The 20,722-nt window shown below is 43.8% G+C and overlaps 1 protein-coding gene and 1 long non-coding RNA gene across 2 annotated transcripts; one reads left to right on the forward strand and one right to left on the reverse strand.

Moving 5' to 3' along the window:
• Nucleotides 1-6,002: 6,002 nt before the first annotated feature.
• On the reverse strand, nucleotides 6,003-14,637 carry enc3 (ectodermal-neural cortex 3). The gene is made up of 3 exons (XM_061296415.1): nucleotides 13,615-14,637; nucleotides 12,761-13,536; nucleotides 6,003-7,056 (listed from the first exon to the last, which is right to left on the reverse strand). The coding sequence occupies exons 1-2, from the start codon at nucleotides 14,635-14,637 to the stop codon at nucleotides 12,790-12,792; spliced, it is 1,770 nt and encodes a 589-aa protein (XP_061152399.1). The 3' UTR covers nucleotides 6,003-7,056; nucleotides 12,761-12,789.
• On the forward strand, nucleotides 13,453-20,562 carry LOC133166482 (uncharacterized). Its single transcript, XR_009717809.1, has 2 exons — nucleotides 13,453-13,592; nucleotides 13,727-20,562. It is a non-coding gene; the product is annotated as an uncharacterized LOC133166482 (long non-coding RNA).
• The last annotated feature ends 160 nt before the right edge of the window (nucleotides 20,563-20,722 follow it).

The raw sequence follows: 20,722 nt of genomic DNA on the forward strand, positions 1-20,722 counted from the left end.
TCTTCCCCAAGTGAGAAACTGAAGATCTGGGCAAGTTAGTGTTGGGAAAGGACCCGAAAAGAAGCGGCATTTGTGCAATGTTTTTGTGTCACATTTGTGTGTGTGTCACTTTTTGAGAGGAATGCATGTGGAGCAAAAGAGAAGAAAAGGCCTGCGGGGAAAGTAAAGCTGATGCATTTTTTATTTACTCGCTGCAATCAAAGGTGCCCTCGGCGAGGAGGACTTATTCTTTTTACGAGAGTGACGCTTAAGGTGCAGGTGCTTCTGCTCGGGTTCTGAACCCGCCGGCACGCTTTTGTTGCTGCCTTTTTTTTTGGGCTAAAGAAGAACAGAGTGTAAACAGGACGCCGAAACCATAAAGCTCCAAATTGAGCAGTAAACTGGACAAACAGTGAGCGTGACTGTGCGCAGCCTCCTCGCCACTTCCTTCTTTTGTGCCACGGTGGATGCCGACCCGTTCGGGAGGACTGAAAGCGCACTCTGATTTAGAAGCAGAGCTGGCAATGCTCAATGACTCTCTTGTTGCTTTATTAAGGGGAGGAGAAAGGACCCAACCGAAGAACAAAAAGAACACTTTTCACTCGGCAGTCAGGTTGGGTCCAATTCAGTACAGTACGCCTTGTTCCATCCTTTTTCATCCACTCCGCTCCAAGTCACGGGGCAGCCGTTCTTAGCGGGGATGCCTTTGGCATTACTGAGGTGTTCCCAGGCCAGCGGTTGAGTTCCTTATAAAGGCTTTTGTAGACTGAAAACGTTTGGTTTTGCCACCAAGGAGCAACATTTCAGCTTTTATTTCCTGACTTACGTCTGTATCGGATAGTACCTTTTGTTCCACGACATCCTACTGGCCGCCATGTTTACGACCCGCATTTGTTTCGTAGAATTGTTTTTGAAATTGTCGTAGTGAGCACAAAATCAGTCTCATCACGTCTCGTCCCCTAGAAATGCACATAAGAATGAAAACGTTGAATGTATTGAAAGAAAGAAATGTCTAAATTTACCTCACATTGTCTCCAATACAATAACTGATATTTCAAAACCTGGCGGGCCGACTCGCAACCTTCATTTTAGGAGACAACCACGGAACTAATCGCTAAGTTGAAGACATTTCGGACTGCCTGGAAATGGCGCGTTTTTAGGTTGAAATATTTTATGCTCTAAAAGTAAGTTGTCATGGAAACGGTAAATGTTTCTCACCTTTACACTCTCATAGCAAATTTTCCAGAGTATGTCTTTCCACATTTGTTGGCTACTTTTCGGAGCCAAGAAGCATAAATCCGAAGAATTATGTTTCCCCTAAATTCCAGTATGTTATCCAAGTGCCAAATTATTGTAAATCTCACACCGACTCCGGGTGCTGGGTGTCTTTTTAATCCGCTGCTACCTGACTAACACTGTCAGAAAGGTATTTGTTCGAAAATATATTCAGCTGTCACTTGTGATTCGTTCTGTGTAACATGCTGAGTCAGCGCTCCTTCATGACGTCGAGTCTACTAAGGAGAAACTAAATGAATGGTGACTCACGTTTGAATCCATTGGTCATCTTCTGCCGCTTTCAGGTCTGGATCAAGTAGATTGACTCAATTATGTGTCACCAAGTCCCATGAAAAGCACCGCGGCCTTGGAAAAACCTGTTCCACCACCAAGCCAGACGGCTCCATTGTTGCCGGCTGCATCCGCTTCCTTCTCCTCCCCTCGTACTTTTCTATTTCTTTTTTTCTTTTTTTATTCCATCATTCCTTTGTCAGTCCGTCAGGACTTAGACAACAGAGGTGGCTAGATCAGAAATAGCAACAAACCTCTGCCCCGCTCCCAAACTGCTTTCCAACCCATAAATCATTCATTGTTTGGATCAAGCCTCAGCTGAGCCTTCATCTTTTTCGTTTTCATTTCGAATATCAAAAGCAGAGTAAGCCGAGCGCCAAAGGTCTTAGACCTCCATTAAATTTCTTATTTTGCCAGAGGCCATATATTCTTATAGCTCAGATTCTTGTTCAAATATGAAAGAGATAGAATGCACATTTTGGAGACGTTATGTTGCAGTTTTATTCAAGTTGGAGACAAACTTTCCAGAGAATTGACGTTGCCAGTTTTTTCTTGAAATGTTATTCTCATCATAAATTGAGAAAGAGAGGGCTGTAAAACCCTAAAGGTCAGACCCTCCAATACCCCCCCCCCCCCCCCCGAGTGTGTTTGTATGTCTAATCCAGCACGTGTCAGCTTCATTAGTTTGTGGGGTGGGGCACACGTCAACCCCCCCCCCAGACAGGAGCAGATGCTGTGGACCCATACGGATGTCTCTCTATTGTATTATTCATCCTGTGTCACATCCCATCTGAGGTGGTCAACCGGACATGATGACACATGCTCATCCGTGTTATCTGGAAAATTCAGTTTGGCGTGTCGGTGGGGGTTGCGTCACCCTTGTGAAGTTTTATTAACTGCAAGTGGCAAAAGCCGAGTTTCCTTTGATAGACGGAACGTGTGTTTGTATTAAAATGCACGTGCGCGTGTCACCTCAGGCAACATATCAAACCCGACTATTGCGCTCTTCCACCCCAGCTGGGAGCGTGTCGCTATGTTTTATTAATGAGAATAAGCGGAAGTGTCGATTTAGCCAGCAAAGTGTGAGCACAACAAAGGGCTTTGTGTGGAAGCGAAACGGAGTCTTTTAAACAAAGCGCATAAATCAAAGTATGTCGGCCTCGCCGGGAATGTCCACCAACTCGCGTTTGTTGCTCATCAGCTGTTTTATGTGGATGGGAGCTTTTGTGTGCTCGCATGTTCTCATCCAGTGATGGTCCTCCCACCTGGAGGGAAGACAAAAGGATGACCCACATTCATCAAATTGTTTGTTGTTGCAACAATAGAGATTTTACTCAGTGGGATTTGAATCGGAAGGAAAATGTGAAAATAGTTGCGATTTGCATTTGCATCACCCCCTCCCAGCTTTAGACTGCTGGCTAATGAATCTATTGTGCAAGAAAATTGATATTTTTGTCACACTCAAAAATAATAGGAGTTGAAAAATATGCTTTTTAACATGCAAGTTTGAATTTTAAATTGGACAAACTAAATAAAAATGGTGATGTACCAACAGTTTGATGCTTAAAAATTCAAATCTGATATGTGTTAAGAAAAAAAAAAGGCTTTTCCTTGTTTGCTGAGATTCTAACACTAATTATGAGTAAATATTTGGACAAAAAAATGAAGCACCATCATCTCTCTTTGTCAAAGTCAGCGGTTTTTATATTGGCAGATAGGGACCACGCTGGACCACAAATAGTGAAAAGCCATGAATTATAGATGCCCATTCAATTGCATGGACCAAAAAAAAAAATGTTTTCCCGAAAGATGAAGGCTACTACCTCCCCATCGCATTTATCCTTTGACGTTCCAGTTTAGTAGGAAACTATCCACAAAAATCCATTTAAGCTGCTTTAATGTGCAATGAAAATACCATTATACACTAAAATAGTAACATTTGGTTTAGCATTTGTTTTGGACTTTGGCTAAGAGGCATGTTTTGATCCTAGAAACATTTCAACAACTGGACCCTTTTTTCACACTCAATGGCTTTGTGGCACGCATGCACAGCAGACACAAGACAAGTAGTCTTCTCTAGCTCCAGCGGTTGCGCTGCTGACAGTCTGTCTGTCCGTCTGTCTCACTCTGTTTGCTCCTCATTACTACACTGGGAGAGGGAGGGAGTATATTTGAGCAAATGTTGGCTCACAAACATCCTTCTGCAGTGCATCTCTCAGGGTCATTAGGAAGATGGTAATCGCCCTTAAGCTTTTTAGTCTTTTAAAATTGTCGTATTGATTGTCTAATGATGATCGATGTGGTATTGATCATGTTGATGGGATTTGTCTTGCCGCAGTTTTTTAACAAAAGTTTAGGAATTCATATTCCATGTCAGCAGCACAGCGGACTAATATGTCTGCCTCCCCTGATTTTGATATTTGAAATTTCGGCTAAACTGTACTGTACTTTAGCTTAGCTTCTCAGTACGGCAGTAGTATTATTCGTTCTTTGAGCCAGAATCTCCTCCATTCATGTCGTTGTTGAGTCTAGTTCCAACTGATGCATTCAATGCGGCGTGGTTTTTGCAATTTCCTGAAATAGAAAACCGACCACAACAAACTCCGGCGAGTGGAGCCGATTCTATACTGTACCACTTGTGGTCTGACCATACACGTGCCCGGACCATGTGCTTTTAATAATACGCTCGACGTTCATTTAAGGTTAGACAAAACAAAATAAAAAAAAAAAAACGTTCCACAAATGTCATAATATAGCCACAGAATTGATTTAAAACTTGTGTTTAATCTTAGATGTTCCACTATAGTTAGAAACTATCGAGAAAAATAAATGTTCCACCATGGGCCCAAATTTCCATATTTTGCTTGACCTTGTCAGCAAACAGATTGAACTACTGTTGCCTCAAAGTTAGAAGACATCAGACACCCAATCTGCTTTTGGCCAGAAGGTGCACATTGATCAATGGCGGACGCGTCTCATGGCACCCCCCTTCTCCCCTCTAGGGACGGCAAAGGGACGTTGATTGTAGCCTCATCAAGAGGCGTCTTTGTGTCTTTGCGAGACAGGCGGGGGGGGGGGGCCCAGCTGGGGGTCTCAGGCCAGCAGACACACCAATATTTGGATGTGCAAAAAGTCTCTGTCCGTTCCACCTCAATGCTTCCTTTAACAAGAAGTCCAAACAACGCTCCTCCCACCTTATACATGCGCAACCCCCCCCCCCCCCCCCCATATGCACAGATTGTTTCGGCAGTTAGTGCCCCCCCCCCCCCCACTGCCTAATCTGTTTTTTGTTTTGACGGCCTCTGATGTTCTTTTGTCTGCAGTCAACGTTCAAATGACAATTTCTTCTCGCCGATTAATGGCGTTGTCGGCGAGTTGCGTTTGAAATTGCTCGCCTTTGCGCACTTTGCATCACAATAGGAGCTATTGAGTGGACCTTCAGTTGTGTACCCGCTGGCCGCCAACTATACCCCCCAGTCTTCTTTTCAAACAGCCGTGTTTCATCTTCTTGTGCATTTTCTTTAAGAATCCATAAATGAAGCTTTGATGAGCGGTTGCACCTGTTGATGCCAAGTTTGTACTATAGTAGCTAGGTTTGGCAACTTTTTGGACTGCCCTAGCAACCCAGCAATGAATTTAGCTACCATTAAAATCGGTTTGGAAACGTTTAGCAATCTGAAAAGCAATGTAGAAATATATTTGGAAATCCCAATTTAAAGAGGTATTAAATAGTTTAGTTGCATAAGTGTGTACACCCTCTTGCGATTGTGAATTTGGCATAATTAACCAAATGCTATTTAAACTAATCCACAATTTGCGCAATGCTAAATCTATATAAAGTTCCACTTATAACATTTTCATACGATAACATCATTTTAGCAACAACTAGAGCTGAGCCGCCTTTTGCAACATTCCCTGAAAATGAGTTTGCAACATTGACCCATGCAGACGTGTCCACATGCTTCACTGAGTGTGGGCTACTCCTGGCGTAAATGTCACCGCCTCGCCTCACTAGGCGATTTCTGGAGTCGCCACTTGTTTACATCCAATTAACAGCGCCGGTTTTGAAAAATATTTAACTTGCATCACACCGTTCCAGTTATAGGCCTTAAACTTTGTGGATTTACATTCCATTGGGCGCACGTTGTAGAACATATCGGCGCTATTTTAAGTGAGTTGCATTTGCGTTGCTGTTTAATTATTTAGAGCATGTTTTAACAGCACTTGCACAACACACGGAAAATTTTCATTTAATATTCATACCGCCTTGTGCACAACTTGAAAACCATTTGAACTGGAGAGAATTTCATATCTCTCTTTCTCTTAAAATAACAAGTTCGTGTTTAGAGCGGTTTATTTGAAATCCATGATGGAAACTAATTGTCTGAATTCGTGTTTTGTTTGCGCTGCGGAATTCCAAGCATCCCCTGGAAAACAGACGACGCTGACAAAATAGATGCTGCTTTGAAACAGGATTATTACTTTATTGACATTTAAGAGGAAGAGAAGTAACAGACAGTCTTTCAGCATGTCTGATCAAGTTAAGTTAGCTTGATTCAAAAAGGTTAAGACTAATCAAGTTAAGACCACAAAGAGAGCTCATACAAACTGTGCAAATCAAAAAGAAATGATCACTTATTAAGAAAATATAAAAACTATTTGTCAGTCTATTTAAAATGCTCCAATGAAAACCAAAAACATGATACAGTAGCTATAAATAACTCGTTACACATCTGTCAATGGAAATGTCGCAAAGTTTTACTAGTCAGGTTTTGTCACTTTAAGAAGCACACTTTTGAACTTTAAGTTGGAAAAAACACTGCAGATGTCACCTAGAAAACCTTTGTCATGAAACTTGTACATTCACACAAAGAAGAGAGCATTGTTAAAAACGGACAATAAAGAGGTCACCAATCTGGAGCGAGTACAGTTCATGCGCCTCTTCATGCAGTAAAAAAAAATATATACATAACCCTGAGACACACACAAAAATAAGTAACTTCTTCAGCTGTAATGGGGCTTTGCCAGTTTGTATTTTCATGTCGGGAGGAGGATACAATTTAAAGCTGGCCAAACTTGAGGGAAGCCCAAGTCCGATGTTTAAAAATAGAGCTTGTACACTCGATGGAGTTTCAATGGTCAGTCAGCAGCTCAATACGTTGCTGTACACCCGAGTGAAAGCCCAGTGTGACGGAGAGGAGGAAGGAAAGACTTGCTTTTGGCTAAATGTTGCAGGACTTCAGTCAAACATCAGGCGTTAAGTTACGGGGCTTTCTGCCCCCTGGGCCTCCCCCGGCTGTGCTTGACGTGTTCCAAAGAGCGCATGGCAACCGCACCGGCTTAGGGGCTACATGGGAAAGTCACACAAGATGTTCTGGGTAAACACATCCGGTGGGTAGGAGGCGATGAAGACGCTCTTTCAGTCTTCACTTTCCAGGAATCGAGCCAGTCCAATGTTGACGATAGCGGGAACGCCAGCGGGGAACACACACGGGCCCTTCATCCTCGTTGCTGTGGAGAGAAGGTGAAAGAAGGAGATTAATGTTCCGGTCCGGTGACGACCCAGCGAGGGTACATGACCACACAAGAATGCGCCGAGGCCTCCAGGTCTCCCGACAGCTTGTCAAAGAGACATTCTATACGGCTTAGCTAAGGCGTAGCGTCTACGGCGCCACCGACCCGCTTCCCTCAAGGAATGTGCGATTAAGTCGCCCGGCTAAACTCCTAGCCAACAAACAAAGCTTTTTTTTCCTCAGATGTACCACTCCAACATACTTCCTTGACATTGAATTATCCGTACTATAATAATCTGCTTCTCCAGTGATTGATCAGCAGCGGTTTACATCATCCATATGGAATCTAGTACAAGAATCACAGTACCGACTTTAAAAAACATGAAGATTGGTGGTGTCAAGGCGTGTGGAATGCCAACAACAATGAAACGTAATCTCTGTCATTTTCTGGACCGTTTATTCTGTTGAGGGCCGTTGGGACCTAGAACCTATTTTTGAAAATCAGCAAATTGCTAGAAGTTGTCAATAATACGTAGGAAAAAAAAATAGATCTGCACGTGTCTCCAAAATCAAATGGATTTTTGCACAATCCTGCTTAACTAAGTCCTTGGAGGCAGTAATGATGTTCTGTGAAAAGTATCTGCTGCAACTGGCCAACGCATGAAGGCCTCCCTCTTGGATGAGTGTTAACATTCCTGCAGCAGTTGAGCACCATTTTGACAACTCTTGTTAAATATTTGGCATCTCTGATCTCCAGCTGCCACCGCAGATAGATGAGTGCCCTGCAGTTAGCATGGAATGTTCCACTGGATATTCAGAGGGACGAACGCAATGTTTACCCCTAATTATCGTCGTTTGTCAGCGGATGAGCGCTTGCTCTCTCATCTCGACCTGTTTGACTGCCATCGCTTTGTTTGGCTGATGAAACAAGACCGAGTAGCTAATCCATGCTATAATGCTACTGCTGTTCGCACATTGGTGCTCAGAGATGAGCCTGAGATGAACTATGGTTTTATAGGGGTGACAAATTCATATTAAAGGCACCAGGCCACTTCCTGTTCGGTCGCCTAGCAACCAGTGAGGAATACGGCAAGCTTGAGCTGGGTCGTCATCATCCCTTCGCTAAATGTCATGAAAAGCACATACGGTGTGAAAGCCTCATAAGGATTAGAAAGTTCTGATAGCGTGGAAACGTGGAAAATATTCAAGTATAGTTAGCGGAATAATCTACTTAAGTAACCACTGTCTCCCGGTGCACAGGTTAATGCCTGTGCTTGTCGAGTGCTTCAACGTCTTTAATCTTTCTCAAGTGGGAATGATGACAAAGCTGCTCCCACTTGTTTGTACTTTACTGAGTGACGGCCATCATTACTTTTTAATAATAAGCTTCATTGTTTTTTTTTTTATACTCTGCTTTCACCGTCTAGCTGTCTGGGCTAAAATTTGGAGATGGTCTCATGTCTGTTTTCGATTCTAAATTCTTTACTGAGTAATAATTTGAGTTTTATCAGAGTCATTAATCTTATTTTATCTAAAAAAAACAAAAACAAATACTACACACTAAAAACATGCCAGAGTGTGTATCAGCTGTGCGATCCTCGGAATGACCCCCGTGAACCCTCCCAAATAGAAAGCTAATTAGAATTAAAAGCATTACCTAACTTCTTAGGCTTATTATGGGAAGTAGCTCAAGGCTAATCCAGAGGGAAAAACATTGCCTGTAGAACTGTTAAAGGCTTTGTAGGACTGCATGTGCATCTACATGTGCGTTTAGAACGTTTGGACGATTATCAGTGCATTTAAATTTTTTCTAGCATGGTTTAAGTCCTAGCGATTACCATCTCTGCCTCACAGTCAAAATGTTCTGGGTTTGAATCTGGACTCATGGTCTCCTATGTGTCATTTGTATGTTCTTTGTGTAGAACAGAGTCAGACAGGAAGATTAGCCAATAGTAAGTGTTAGCCAATCAGAAACACCCCAAAAAATTCCTATAGTGGTCGTCTTGATTAAACTCTCGAGTGACCTGGAGCCCATCACAGCTCGCTTAGTGTACATATTGCTAGCCAGCCAATCACAGAGCACAACCATTCACCCTGACATCTATAGACAATATGAAGTAATCCCCAACAATTACCTAACGTACAACTCATATTTATCCAGCAAATAGCATGTGCATATAATGACCCATATTTATTAAGACAACAGCTGCGTCTTCCCGATTCCTCACACGGCCACCGTATCTTTATTCTGTGTGCCCCCGTGTCCAGCGTGCCACGTTTACTAATGACCTGCATTCCACTCTATTGACCTTCACGTGAATCATTGGCATTGTTTGTGCTGTATAAAAGTGGCGGGGGCAGCTTCTTGATGCAGCTGCAGAGCAGAATGGAGCATCTTTTGAGGTAAAAGACCGGAACAAAAGAGGGCCTGTGTAACTCCAAACGTGCCACTTGGGTACCACTTCATAGGCGCGAATATTACGTAATTCAAAATTAATTACCAGACACAGACACAATTTGGCTTATGCCAGCTGGCTTCCCCAAAGAGGCCTCTGGAACTCTATGATGGCTCGTTGCTTTTTGAGGGCCTAATCAAATTAGCGCGGCCATTGGAAGCATCTTCTCTGCTTTCTCTTAACTTACAGCACAGAGAAAAGCCTCATAAAAAGTCTATTCGAATTATGCAAATCAGCACTCAAGGGACGACTGGACACCAAGTGTGTGTGTGCGCGTGCTAATAACTGTGTGGAAGCCGGGCGGCGTGGGGTACACAGATGCAATTATAAAAGCCTCATTCACTTTGGGCTCCTGGTGGCACTCGCGACGCGGCATTAATAAAACATTAGTATTGAGTGAACGGGGGGCCTCGGCACTCCTCCCTGATCCCGCTGTGACCTTTCCGTTTTACAGCAGCTGTCTCGGGACGCCACGAGCTTGGCCGACGACTCCCCCCGGGCGACCCCTGGCCCTGCCAGGTGTAGTCCATCACACGGCTTCGGTTGAAGCCGTTAGAGTGGTGCTTATGTTTGTGATTTCGATGTGACGAGAGGCGATGAGTGGGGAGTGATGAGGAGGGGCGGGCGTTTGGTCAAGAGACAAAAGGCCGAAGCATAGATAACAGTCATTTGGGAGGTTGTCGCACTTGACTGGTTTCAAGGGCGGGGGGGCATTGTGTTGAACTTTACGCACAGTTCCACACCCTGTCTGCTCAAAGGCACGAATTGAGATTGTACAAAACTAGTTAACGATGTGACTTCAGCATTATATGGTAAATGTGAACTTTCCTGAAGGCAACATAGTCCTCCTCCATAGTTTGTTTTGATTATGACTCATGTGCACGCTGAACTCTTCCAAATGTCTTGTTTTTTCAGATGGCCAGTTTCAACATTTACAGTGTTGTTTTTCATCAAGTACCACTTTGAGACTAATTTTTAAATGTTTGCTTATTCCCAGTCCAGCTTGTAGTTCAAATCTGCTCTTTAGTCGTCCCACCCTCACGGCGCCTTAAGCAAGAGTATGCAATCATTTTGCCTTTGTAATACTTTATTTTTTCACAAGACCAACCTCAGGCTTCTCTTCAAAAAACTAACCTACAGTTCCTGCTGTCTATTTTTCTTCAAACATTGGTCAGCACGGTGCCATAGTTGTTAGCGTTTCTGGCTTGTTGACAGTCAACTTCCTGTTTTGAATAGTACTCTCCTTGTTTTCCCCAGGGACGCAGCCTCCCATCTACAGCCCCGAAAAACACGCCGCTAGGTTCTAAAATCATTTAAATGTGCCAAAGTCAGTTTTGAGAGGCTCCAGCTCACTTGACGCACTAATGGCGACAAACAGCTGGATGGAAATGACACAACAAACGTTTTGGAGCCAAAACAAAAGACTGCAACATTGTTGCATTTAGTGCTATTCGAGCACATATGTAGCATAGACTTATATTTGGTGCTATTTCTTAACTATTCTCACCAACTAACTACAAGCAGCATTCACACATTCTTTACTATTAAGAATGCAAGCCACACCTTCATTCCTCCCAAATTAGAGGAAGGTTGGATGGCTTATTTTTTGGGCAGGCAATGTCAGCAATGCAGCTGTGTATATTTCTGTGTGTAACCATCTCTGCGTACATATGTGAGAGTGAGGGGGGAGGAAAATTGATCGGCAAAAACAGCTGAGTGGAGGTTTTCAACCCGGCCGTAAACATGAAATGAAACACACGCACACTATTATTTTGCCTCTCTGACCCCAGCTGAAAGTTGACAGCCTCTGGAGCTAAGTATTTTTAGGCAGGCATTAGTTTCGGCTGCCAAAATGGGCAAAATATAGCTTTGCTTCTTCTGGTCTTGCGCTGCACTTGCAACTCGTGCATTTATTTTATTTTGATGCCGCAAGATAAAATAGACAACTACTATTCTCCTGCCTCTGCAGATCACGGCTTCTTCTTACCTCTTCTCTGCTGTAATTAAACAAAGGCAATGGGGGCGGTCGCCACGGTAACTGCAGAGGGATGTGGTGCCTTGATCTTTCCTAAGCCAGCCTGTCTGTCTCCAACCATGTCCCCCAAAACCAAAATGTGGTCCTTGGTCCGCCCCTCCCCCAGCTCATACCCCAACCAGCTGTGTACAGCAGACGCCCTCAGCTATACGTAATCGTCTTGGCATTGCACAACGCCCATATGGAAGTTACAATGTTGTTTACCCGACTAAAAAAAAAAATTGTGGTTTTTGTCAAGTCCCCAAAAACGATCTGTCAAAGTGAAAATAACATGCCTATAGGAAAGGCACAACACTGAGGGAATTGTTATTCACATTCTATACACTGCACTTATAAAGATCAAAGCTTCTTTACGCACATAAAAGAAACTGTATTTTAGTTAAAAAAAAAAGAGAGGGATCCAAAAAATTATGGGCTGTGATCAAAATAAAGCAATCCCTCAAAACCAATGAATCAACAGCACATAAACGTTAAGTGCACGCGCGTGCAGCTCAACGACTCTCGTCGTCGCTCGAAAACCCCACCTCGAGTTTACTTTCGGCGAAAATGATCAATAAAAACAAACCGCCAACCAACAATAAAAACAAACGGCTGACTTTTGAATGTGACTTTGGTGAGTTGCTCAGTTTTCCCTCGCCGTAAAGAATCTTTTTGACTTGACTTCCCTCTCAGACAAAATTGTATAGTATGAAGTATGAACATTGTGGCGTTAGAATATACAATCCTCGCCTTTGTTCAAAATATCAGTTCAACTTGAAGCGAGCACACTTTGTCTCTTATTTGGAGAACTTTTTTCTTTCATATTTTTCAACATAACGTAATATCTCGGTATCACAGATTTTCACCCACTGTGGTTGGATCTCTACGCCCTAAACATTGTGCTCGTCTTAACTGCAGATCTCTGGACGCTGCTGACTCCTGACTTGATGGCACGGTCTCATTCATCAACCTGGCACTACGACTAGAGGCCCGATCCAATGACAGAGGTCCTATGTTGCGGCGCTCTGCTCTGTAATTAGCAACGCGTTGACATTCCTCCAGCTCTGCAGACCGGCGTGTTTATCCAACACCCGGTCACCACGGTGGCTAGATAATGTGTAACTGTAACCAGTAGCAACACTGGCATGAGTGCAGGCTTGGAAACCGGCCTAGTCCGGCTCAAACATTCACCTGAGCCGGTGTGAGGTGTTCCGGAGACTAGAATTACTCACCGTAGGAGGCTTAACGCACTCGTGCGTTTCTAGGCCGACAGATACTTCCATGTACTGACGAAGGCCGTGGGAATGAGTGAGTAAGGAACGCTGGTCACGCTGTCCCAAGAGTCTGAAGATGGATCATAGCAGTCTAGGGTCTTGCATCTCTGGGCCCCAAAGTACCCCCCAACGACGTATAGTCTGTTTCCCGATGCCACGGCATGACAGCTGATTCGTTTGGCAGTCACGTCGCCAAACTTCGACCACTGGTACGTCTCGCTGTTGAAGCGGTACGCCGAGCTGGCCGAGAATTCGGTGTCGCCCCCGATCACGATGACATGGTTTCCGACCACCGCCGCCGCCGTGTAGCGCCAAAGCTGCGGACACGCCGCTGGAACAGACCATCGGTTCTGGCAAGGGTCGAAGCACTGAACCTTGGGATATTTGTCTCTGTTGACGCTGGTTCCTCCGAAGGCAAACAGCTTGTTTTTAGCGCCGACAACAGCGGCGTTGCTCACGCCTTCTCTGAGCGGAGCCACCAGCGTCCATTTGTTGGTCTGTGGGTCATACTGCTCCACCTGTTTTAGTGACACTGACGGGGAGGCGGGAAAGGATCCTGCGAGAGAAGTGTGTCCTCCCACAACGTAAAGTATGTGGTCCAACTCTGCTGAGCCATGTCCGAATCTGGCAACTAGCATGGGCGCCGCTTTGGACCACTCATCATGCAAAGTGTCGTAGGTCCAGACATCTTTGGAGGCCCCGTTCTCAGAGCCGCGCCCTCCAGTGACATATACCTGCAACACAAGGAACCGGACTTCCAGGACCATTCTTCAAGGTCTCAGATGTTCAGGTATCTTTTACGACGTGCTTACCTTACAACCGATGGCGCAGGCGCTGCATTCCTTTCTGGGACTCGGGATGTCAGTTTTCGGGGTGATCTCTTTGGTCTTGTTGTCAATCACATACACTTTGTCGCACATGAAGGTTTGTCCTCCAAGCAGCAACAAGGCCTGGCTAACCTTTCGGGGCCGGGCGCAGAATCCCGTCACGATGCCGTCGTTCTGGAGGATCCTCATCTTGCACCGCACGGCGTCTTCCACAATCTCTCGGCCCACCTTGTGACACATGACCAGCTCTTCTGAAGCCACGTTGTTGAGGAGGTACGTCTCGGGTAGAAGCGCCAGACGGACACAGCGCAGCAGCTCTGGCAGCTCGCTGTGTCTCTGCTCCATGTCGGCCTTGACCCAATCAATGACAGCTTCGTACACCAGGCTCTCGTCCTCTACCTCCAGCTCTTCGCTGAGGATCAACTCGTGCACTTTGTCTCTGGGAAGGTTCAGGAAGTCCTCGGTTTTGTAAAGGGTCGCAAAGTTTCCCAGACACATGCTCCACGACAGCTCGTACAGTCTCTGGCACTGGTGGGCGTCTGACAGCAACATCATCCCCAGACAGTTGGACTGATGGAGATTCTTTTCTAGAAACTCTGACGCCGCATCCCTGATGTCATGGAACTGAAGCATATCTCCGGCCTCAAGCAAGGACTCTGCGTTTTCCTCATTGATGATGATTCGGGCTGAGTAGGCGTAATCGAGCAGCAGTTCCAGCACCTCTGGATGGAGAGAGTCGTGGAAGTTGACTTCGGCGTCACGGCTCTCCCTCAGTCCGCCGCTGAACATAGCCTCAAAGTAGCGACTGCAGGATGCCAGGACGGCCCGGTGGCAGGGGAAGGCCCGGTTTCCGGCTTTCAGGACGACATCTGTGAAGACTTTACGCTTGCGAAGTAAGTTGAGCTGTGTCAAGAGGCTGTCGGCATGTGACGTCTTGTGGAACAGTTGAATGTTCATAGAGCCGGAACTGGACCGAGACTTTCGGTTTTCGTGGCTAGTGACGGACATTTTGGATTTCAAGCTGGCGAGAAACAAAAATAGAAGAGATGTAAGAAATTAGAACACCTTGGTTTACAACAGTGTTCAGTTTTATTCTATTGATTTATTGATGGGACAAACACCCTTCCTGACTAAACAAGGTAGTTGCCAACAACAGATTGTTGGGCAGTGATAAAACTCAGTTTGATTTGTAGTTACGGAAATGAACTTTAGACTTTTAGGAGTTAAAAGGCAGGCCGACAGACGCTTCCACAGACATGATCAATAAACCTAGGAGAATGGCCATACAACTAGCCTACACACACACACACACACACTTGTTACTAATGACACCGGTGTGCCTCCTTATATCACATTTTTCCACCCCTATAAACATTTCAAGGCTGCGAGTGAAATCCAGCCACTGTGACAGCCAATGAATTACCCTGCTGCCTTTCGAACTGCAGGCAGTGTTTCAAAACCTGTCAGAAATAGACGGCAGTCAATTCCTCTCCTTTCACAGAGCAGTCCAATAACTGGGCTGATTATTAGACTCCAAGGTAACTTTTTTTTGCCACACCTTTTTCAGGACCATAATTTTACAGGTATGTTGCAATAACGTATGTTCTTCTAAAAATGTAGAAGCACCAGGGTTTCCCAAAGGTTGTTCAGTAAAAATGTATGAGACCACCTGTCGTGTCATATCATGTCATCACCGTAGGACTTTAATGCGGACCTGCTCAGTTTCAGTGAGCTCTTAACCTTTTCCCCCACTCTGAGGAATTTTTAAACAATTCACCTTTTCATCAATTAAGTATAAGATCCGATCATTTTTAACAACATCGGTCACAATATTAACAATACTGGTATCTCTATACACCTTTCAGTGTTGCTCTGCAAATATCTTCCATTGCCACGCATGGAGCAGCGATTTGAACTCTTGTCTAAATTGTGATTCGGACAGCTATTACTGATAACCACTGCACTACTCTCAAGAATAACATTCAACTTTTTCTGTTCAGGAATGCATGTTAATCACCAATATTTGACAGATTAATCAAGAAATAATAATCCACCCAATTTCTATTTATATTACGCTTATGCTCATTAGTATTGCGAGTGATCTGGAGCCTGTTCCAGCTGACTTTTTAATGTGATACATTCTAAAAATCATCAAACCATCTATTCCACCGTGCTGCTCCCAATCATTATATTCAGCCACCAAAAGTAAACAGAATAGAATAAATGTGTATTTCAAGAACCTTTCACCCCACCGCTTTAAGAGTGACATTTTTATGCAAGCAGTCTTCAAAAACTGGCCCATTTTGACAAATTTAAAGCCATTTTTGCTCTTTGTAATTACAAACCAACCCGAAAGTCGTAAAGTAGTAATAAACTCTACATGGCACCGAGCGCTCCACTCGCCTCCATTCTATCTTTTGTTCCACGCCGGATCACATTAAGTCGTCTTTTGAATTTCACTGGACTGTGCGGGCTTTGCGTGGACGGACTCGGCGTGAAATCCAAATGGGTTTTGTGCAACCCCCCCAAAAATGAAATCGCGCTCATGAGGACGGAAATCTGTGCGTGTGCGGACGACACAACTTGTCAAGCATGCAGGAAAGTCAAGTAAACACTTCATGGACACAAACTTACCTTTAAACAGATGGCCGCGACGCGTCTCCGGATTTTTACTGTCGACTTTCGACGACTCCACGCAAAAGTTCTTCGTGTTCTTTTGATCGCTATTCAAGCAAACCAGCTTTCCCAGTTTAAGACTAATCTGTGAGTTAAAAAGTCTGAATGCTTGTCAGCCATTTGTCACAAACCCGAGGAAAGTTTCGGCGAGGAGAAAAAGTTAGGGAGCTAGTCAGGATCTACCACGGCAAGCGTTGAGTAAATGAAGAGGAGAAAGGAGGAGCACACAGCAGCAGTTTGCGGTGTTTTCTGGCTCCGCCCCTCTATGCAGTTTTTGACCAATCACATTCAAGAATCGAGGTGCTCCACTCTTCACAACCCCCATAGGGCCACTGAATTAGGTACACTAAACAAACTCAATGCAGTATAGCTTCCGGCTAGCAAGTGTCATGGCGAGTCTAATGTTAAACAATAAGTGAGTGGGATCAGTGTGAGATTAGTTGGCGCTCAGTGACGGTGTGGATGATTATTGGTCTCTGTGTGTCCTGCGATTGGCGTGATCTGGGATAGTTTCATTGGATATTGTTTCAAACTGGGGTTATGGTTTTGAAGTAGGGTTGCAAACTAGGGTTAGGGTTTCAGAGTAGGGTTAGGGTTAGGGTTAGTTTCAAATTAGATTTAGGGTTTACAGATTATGGCCCACATAAATGTTGGATTATGATTTGCAAAACAGTGATCCCTCGCTATTTCGCGTTTCGTTTATCGCAGATTCACTACATTGCGGATATTTTTTCCAAATTAAAAAAACATTTAAAAGTAAAAAAAAACGGATGTCTAATCTATAGGACAATGTAGTATTACTCCAAATGTTCGTTTACATTCCTTGAGAAATCCGTTTTTGGGTGTTAGCACGGTCGCGAATTACCATATTTACGCTAACTTGTTAGTCTGCCCAGTACTTCTTGTTGGTAACCGTACTTCACGGATTTCACTTATCGCGGGTGGGTTTGGGAACCTATTATACGCGATAAACGAGGGATTACTGTACTTTACCCCGGTTTAATTTTTAACATCACAAAAACCTGACATTTGACTAAACTAAAAAACTTGCTATGAAATCAGTAACCTCCCTCCCACCATCCGCCTGTCCGTCGCCATAATTCTCTGGAATTCCTCACTATCAGCATGTCCGGGATTAACCTTGTCCTTGCTCATGTGCCAGCTCCACATAACCAGAAGTCTTTAATGATCATATGATGGCAAGTTCAAGCACCGCTGTGAACCATGAGATTGTTTCTCAGGCAGAATTCCTCGCATTCTCCGAAGAATTGAAATGCTTGCAAGCTCTGTGAAAGTTCCAAGGCGGCCGTCACGTCAAGGTGGATGCAGCATCAACATGCACGTACTTTTAGAGGCTGCTTTTAATCGTGAAAATTGCTATAAACAATTGCGTATCAACATGTAAGGTCCCGGTTGTCACTTTTACACACACTGCAACAATCCAAGGCCATCATTAAAGTGCTGGGATACATAGTTGTTGACTGTGTCAGACAATCTCAAAAGACATTTTGTTCTGTGATGCCAGTTGACTTCCCACTTAAATTCAAAACACGTTTTCCTCATGGAATAAAACCTTCAGCAATCATACGGGTGACATCTTTAACTCCCCAAGCAATGTTTATGCGGCGTAATACTGCCATACTACTGTAACACAAATAGAAATAAACAAAAACATAAGAAAGCCAAATAAATAGAAAAATACAGCAAGCAACAAATTGCACCACACCATAAACCTAAACAAAAAGGAACCCTAAATAATGTTACTGTTCCTGCCTATGATTCGGATGAATCGGAAATTCAAGATTCTTTTCTTTTGGTGTTGATAAATCTGATAGACGAGAGCTGGACTGAAAAGAGGAAGAAGTGTGGGCATGTCCCAACATGTCTGACAGGGTAATTAAGTCAATTTTTACATTTCAACCTGACAGTCTTAGGCATAGCATGGCTCTATCAAAGCAAAGCATAATTTAAAATATAAATTAATAATAATAATGCACTGATTCAGGTCAATTCAATATGACAGACTTGCTGTATTGTCACATTTAAGGTCGTGGTGTGGGGGTGGTGGGCCTTCCCTAGAACAGCTACCAGCTAATCTTCTAACACTACAAGATCTGCTGCTGTTGCTGCTACTCAGGTTTCATCCTGCAGCCTGCTGACACTCAGCAGCTGCTTTTTTGGGGAGATTAAAAAGCTGCTGCTGCTTCTTCGCTTTATGTATGAGCAAATAAAAAGGAAGCCAGCATGTTTTTTTTCCTCAAGAGGTTTCACTATACTAATTCCAAATCTTAGCCTAAATGTATTTATCTTGCTTACGGCAACTGAAAAAAATATGCATCTCTTTATCTTTCAATTTACATCGTTGTCAGTGCTGCTTTGCACCTTCCTCTCAGTTGATGGGGCCAAATGTTTTCATGCACACAAGTGTGCCCAAAGCAGATTAAGAATTTAAGACGATTTAATGAACTCATGATTGTAATCTAGGGTTAATTTATTTTGATGCACTTTAACCCCCATCCTATCCACACAGTCTTATGGCTTGAAGCCAAACCGTGTCCATGTGTGTTTTAGGGGTGTGTGCATGTGTGTCCACTGTGCAACTGGTCATTAATTACTCGGAGGCAGGCACACCACTGATCAGACCCCCATGGTTTTTCCTCATTGCCTACAGCAATGCAACAATTCCCTTAGTGACCATGTTTAGATGAGAGTAACCGTCACTCTATTGTTGGCCTGCACACTCACTGTACACTTATTTTCTCAGCCAAGGCAGGTGGTCTGCTCAGTGAGGTCATACTGTCTGAAACATAAGGAGGGCGCAGGAGGGGGGTCAGTCTCATGGTCAGGACTCGAGACTAAAAACAATGCTGAGGCTCCAGTGGCTTTCTATTTCAGATGCTTTCACTTTTAGTTTTACGACGATGCTGTATGCATTTGAGACAGACATTAGGAAGAAAAATACTTTGCATATTACTTATAATAGAGCACGCCCGCCACCCGCGTGAGGATAAGCGGTACAGCAGATGAACGAATTAATGAGATTCCAGGGTAAGCCAAAACAGTCATCATGCCACGCCACATAGTGGATAGTGTGGAAAAAGCGATTCAAAAAGGAGAAGAAGGTTGGTTCAGATCTGACAGGTCAGTGCACGGGAGAAAAAAAAAGATGGCAACCACATGGCCTTTTTCAGCACATGAGGAAATGTGTGTTGCTTTGTTGTTTGTTGATCACAATTCATGTATGTGGTTGTGCATGTTTTTAATTTAACCTAGACTATTACTGATGTAACTTCCAGCTTTCTGTCCTAACCTTAATACTTCATTTGGAGAGGAAAAATACTATGTATTGTAAGGCTTTTATTTAAAAATCACCAAACAGAGTTTATTTATATTACATTACATTCTCAAAATAAAGCCCTACTTATTACAATACAGGGTCATTTTCAAAATAGAAACCTTACTGTACGTGGTCATTTTCAAAATAAAAGCCTATTTTGAAACCTTACTTCTAAATAATACATGCAAACATAGTGTTTACACGAGTAAATGATAGCATGTTTACTGGCTTGTATGTCGTCTACTAGGTGAATTGGAGATCTGACGTCGAACGAATCCTGACTTTCCCGTCCACGAAGGAGTCAATGGGTGAACTGCCTTCCTTCCCGTGCATCAACGCCAGCAGTGGACCACACTGAACTGGTGTTGGGCGCTTCAACACATCTATGCGGCAGTGGGGACTGGCGGACAGTGCGGCATGCGAGTGCAGTGACCCCGAGCAGACAGCCGACCACATCATCAACACCTGCCCCCCAAATAGACCACCCTCGGAGGCCGGCCTCTTTGATCTGGGACCAAAGATGCTGGCGTGGCTCCACGACACCAAGTTGGAGCTCTGACATTACACAAAAGAGATAGAACGGATCAGTCAGTGAACGTGTTGCGTCTCCTGGCGTGAACTATGTAAGCCAGAATGTAGATTTACGATTTGCCAATAATAATAATATATACGCCTAAATAGTTTTTCCAATATATCTACTGCAATTTCACATTAGATTGCTGGTCTGAATGTACTATTATTATTATTATTTTAATAAACATTTGTTAAAACTTGTCTGCTGTTTTATTCCTTGTTTTTATATTCGCCAATTAAAACAAAAATCTGACATTTGGTTACCTGCCTTATATGACAATATGTATGTGTTTTACGTTGTTATATGAGTTGGTGTTCCCCAAAATAAAAAATGTCAGCATAATGGATTTTTTTCCCAACCTTTTATTCAAACACAAACACATTCGGTATGATAACATCATTAGCTACAATCCAACAAATACAAAATTAAAACAATATCTGCATAACGTGTCGGCTGGCATAGCAGCAACGCTGTCTGTCACTCACTCCTGAATCTTCGCTAACAAA

The sequence above is a fragment of the Syngnathus typhle genome, linkage group LG14 (assembly GCF_033458585.1).
Source record: "Syngnathus typhle isolate RoL2023-S1 ecotype Sweden linkage group LG14, RoL_Styp_1.0, whole genome shotgun sequence".
In the NCBI taxonomy this organism is placed as follows: domain Eukaryota; kingdom Metazoa; phylum Chordata; class Actinopteri; order Syngnathiformes; family Syngnathidae; genus Syngnathus; species Syngnathus typhle.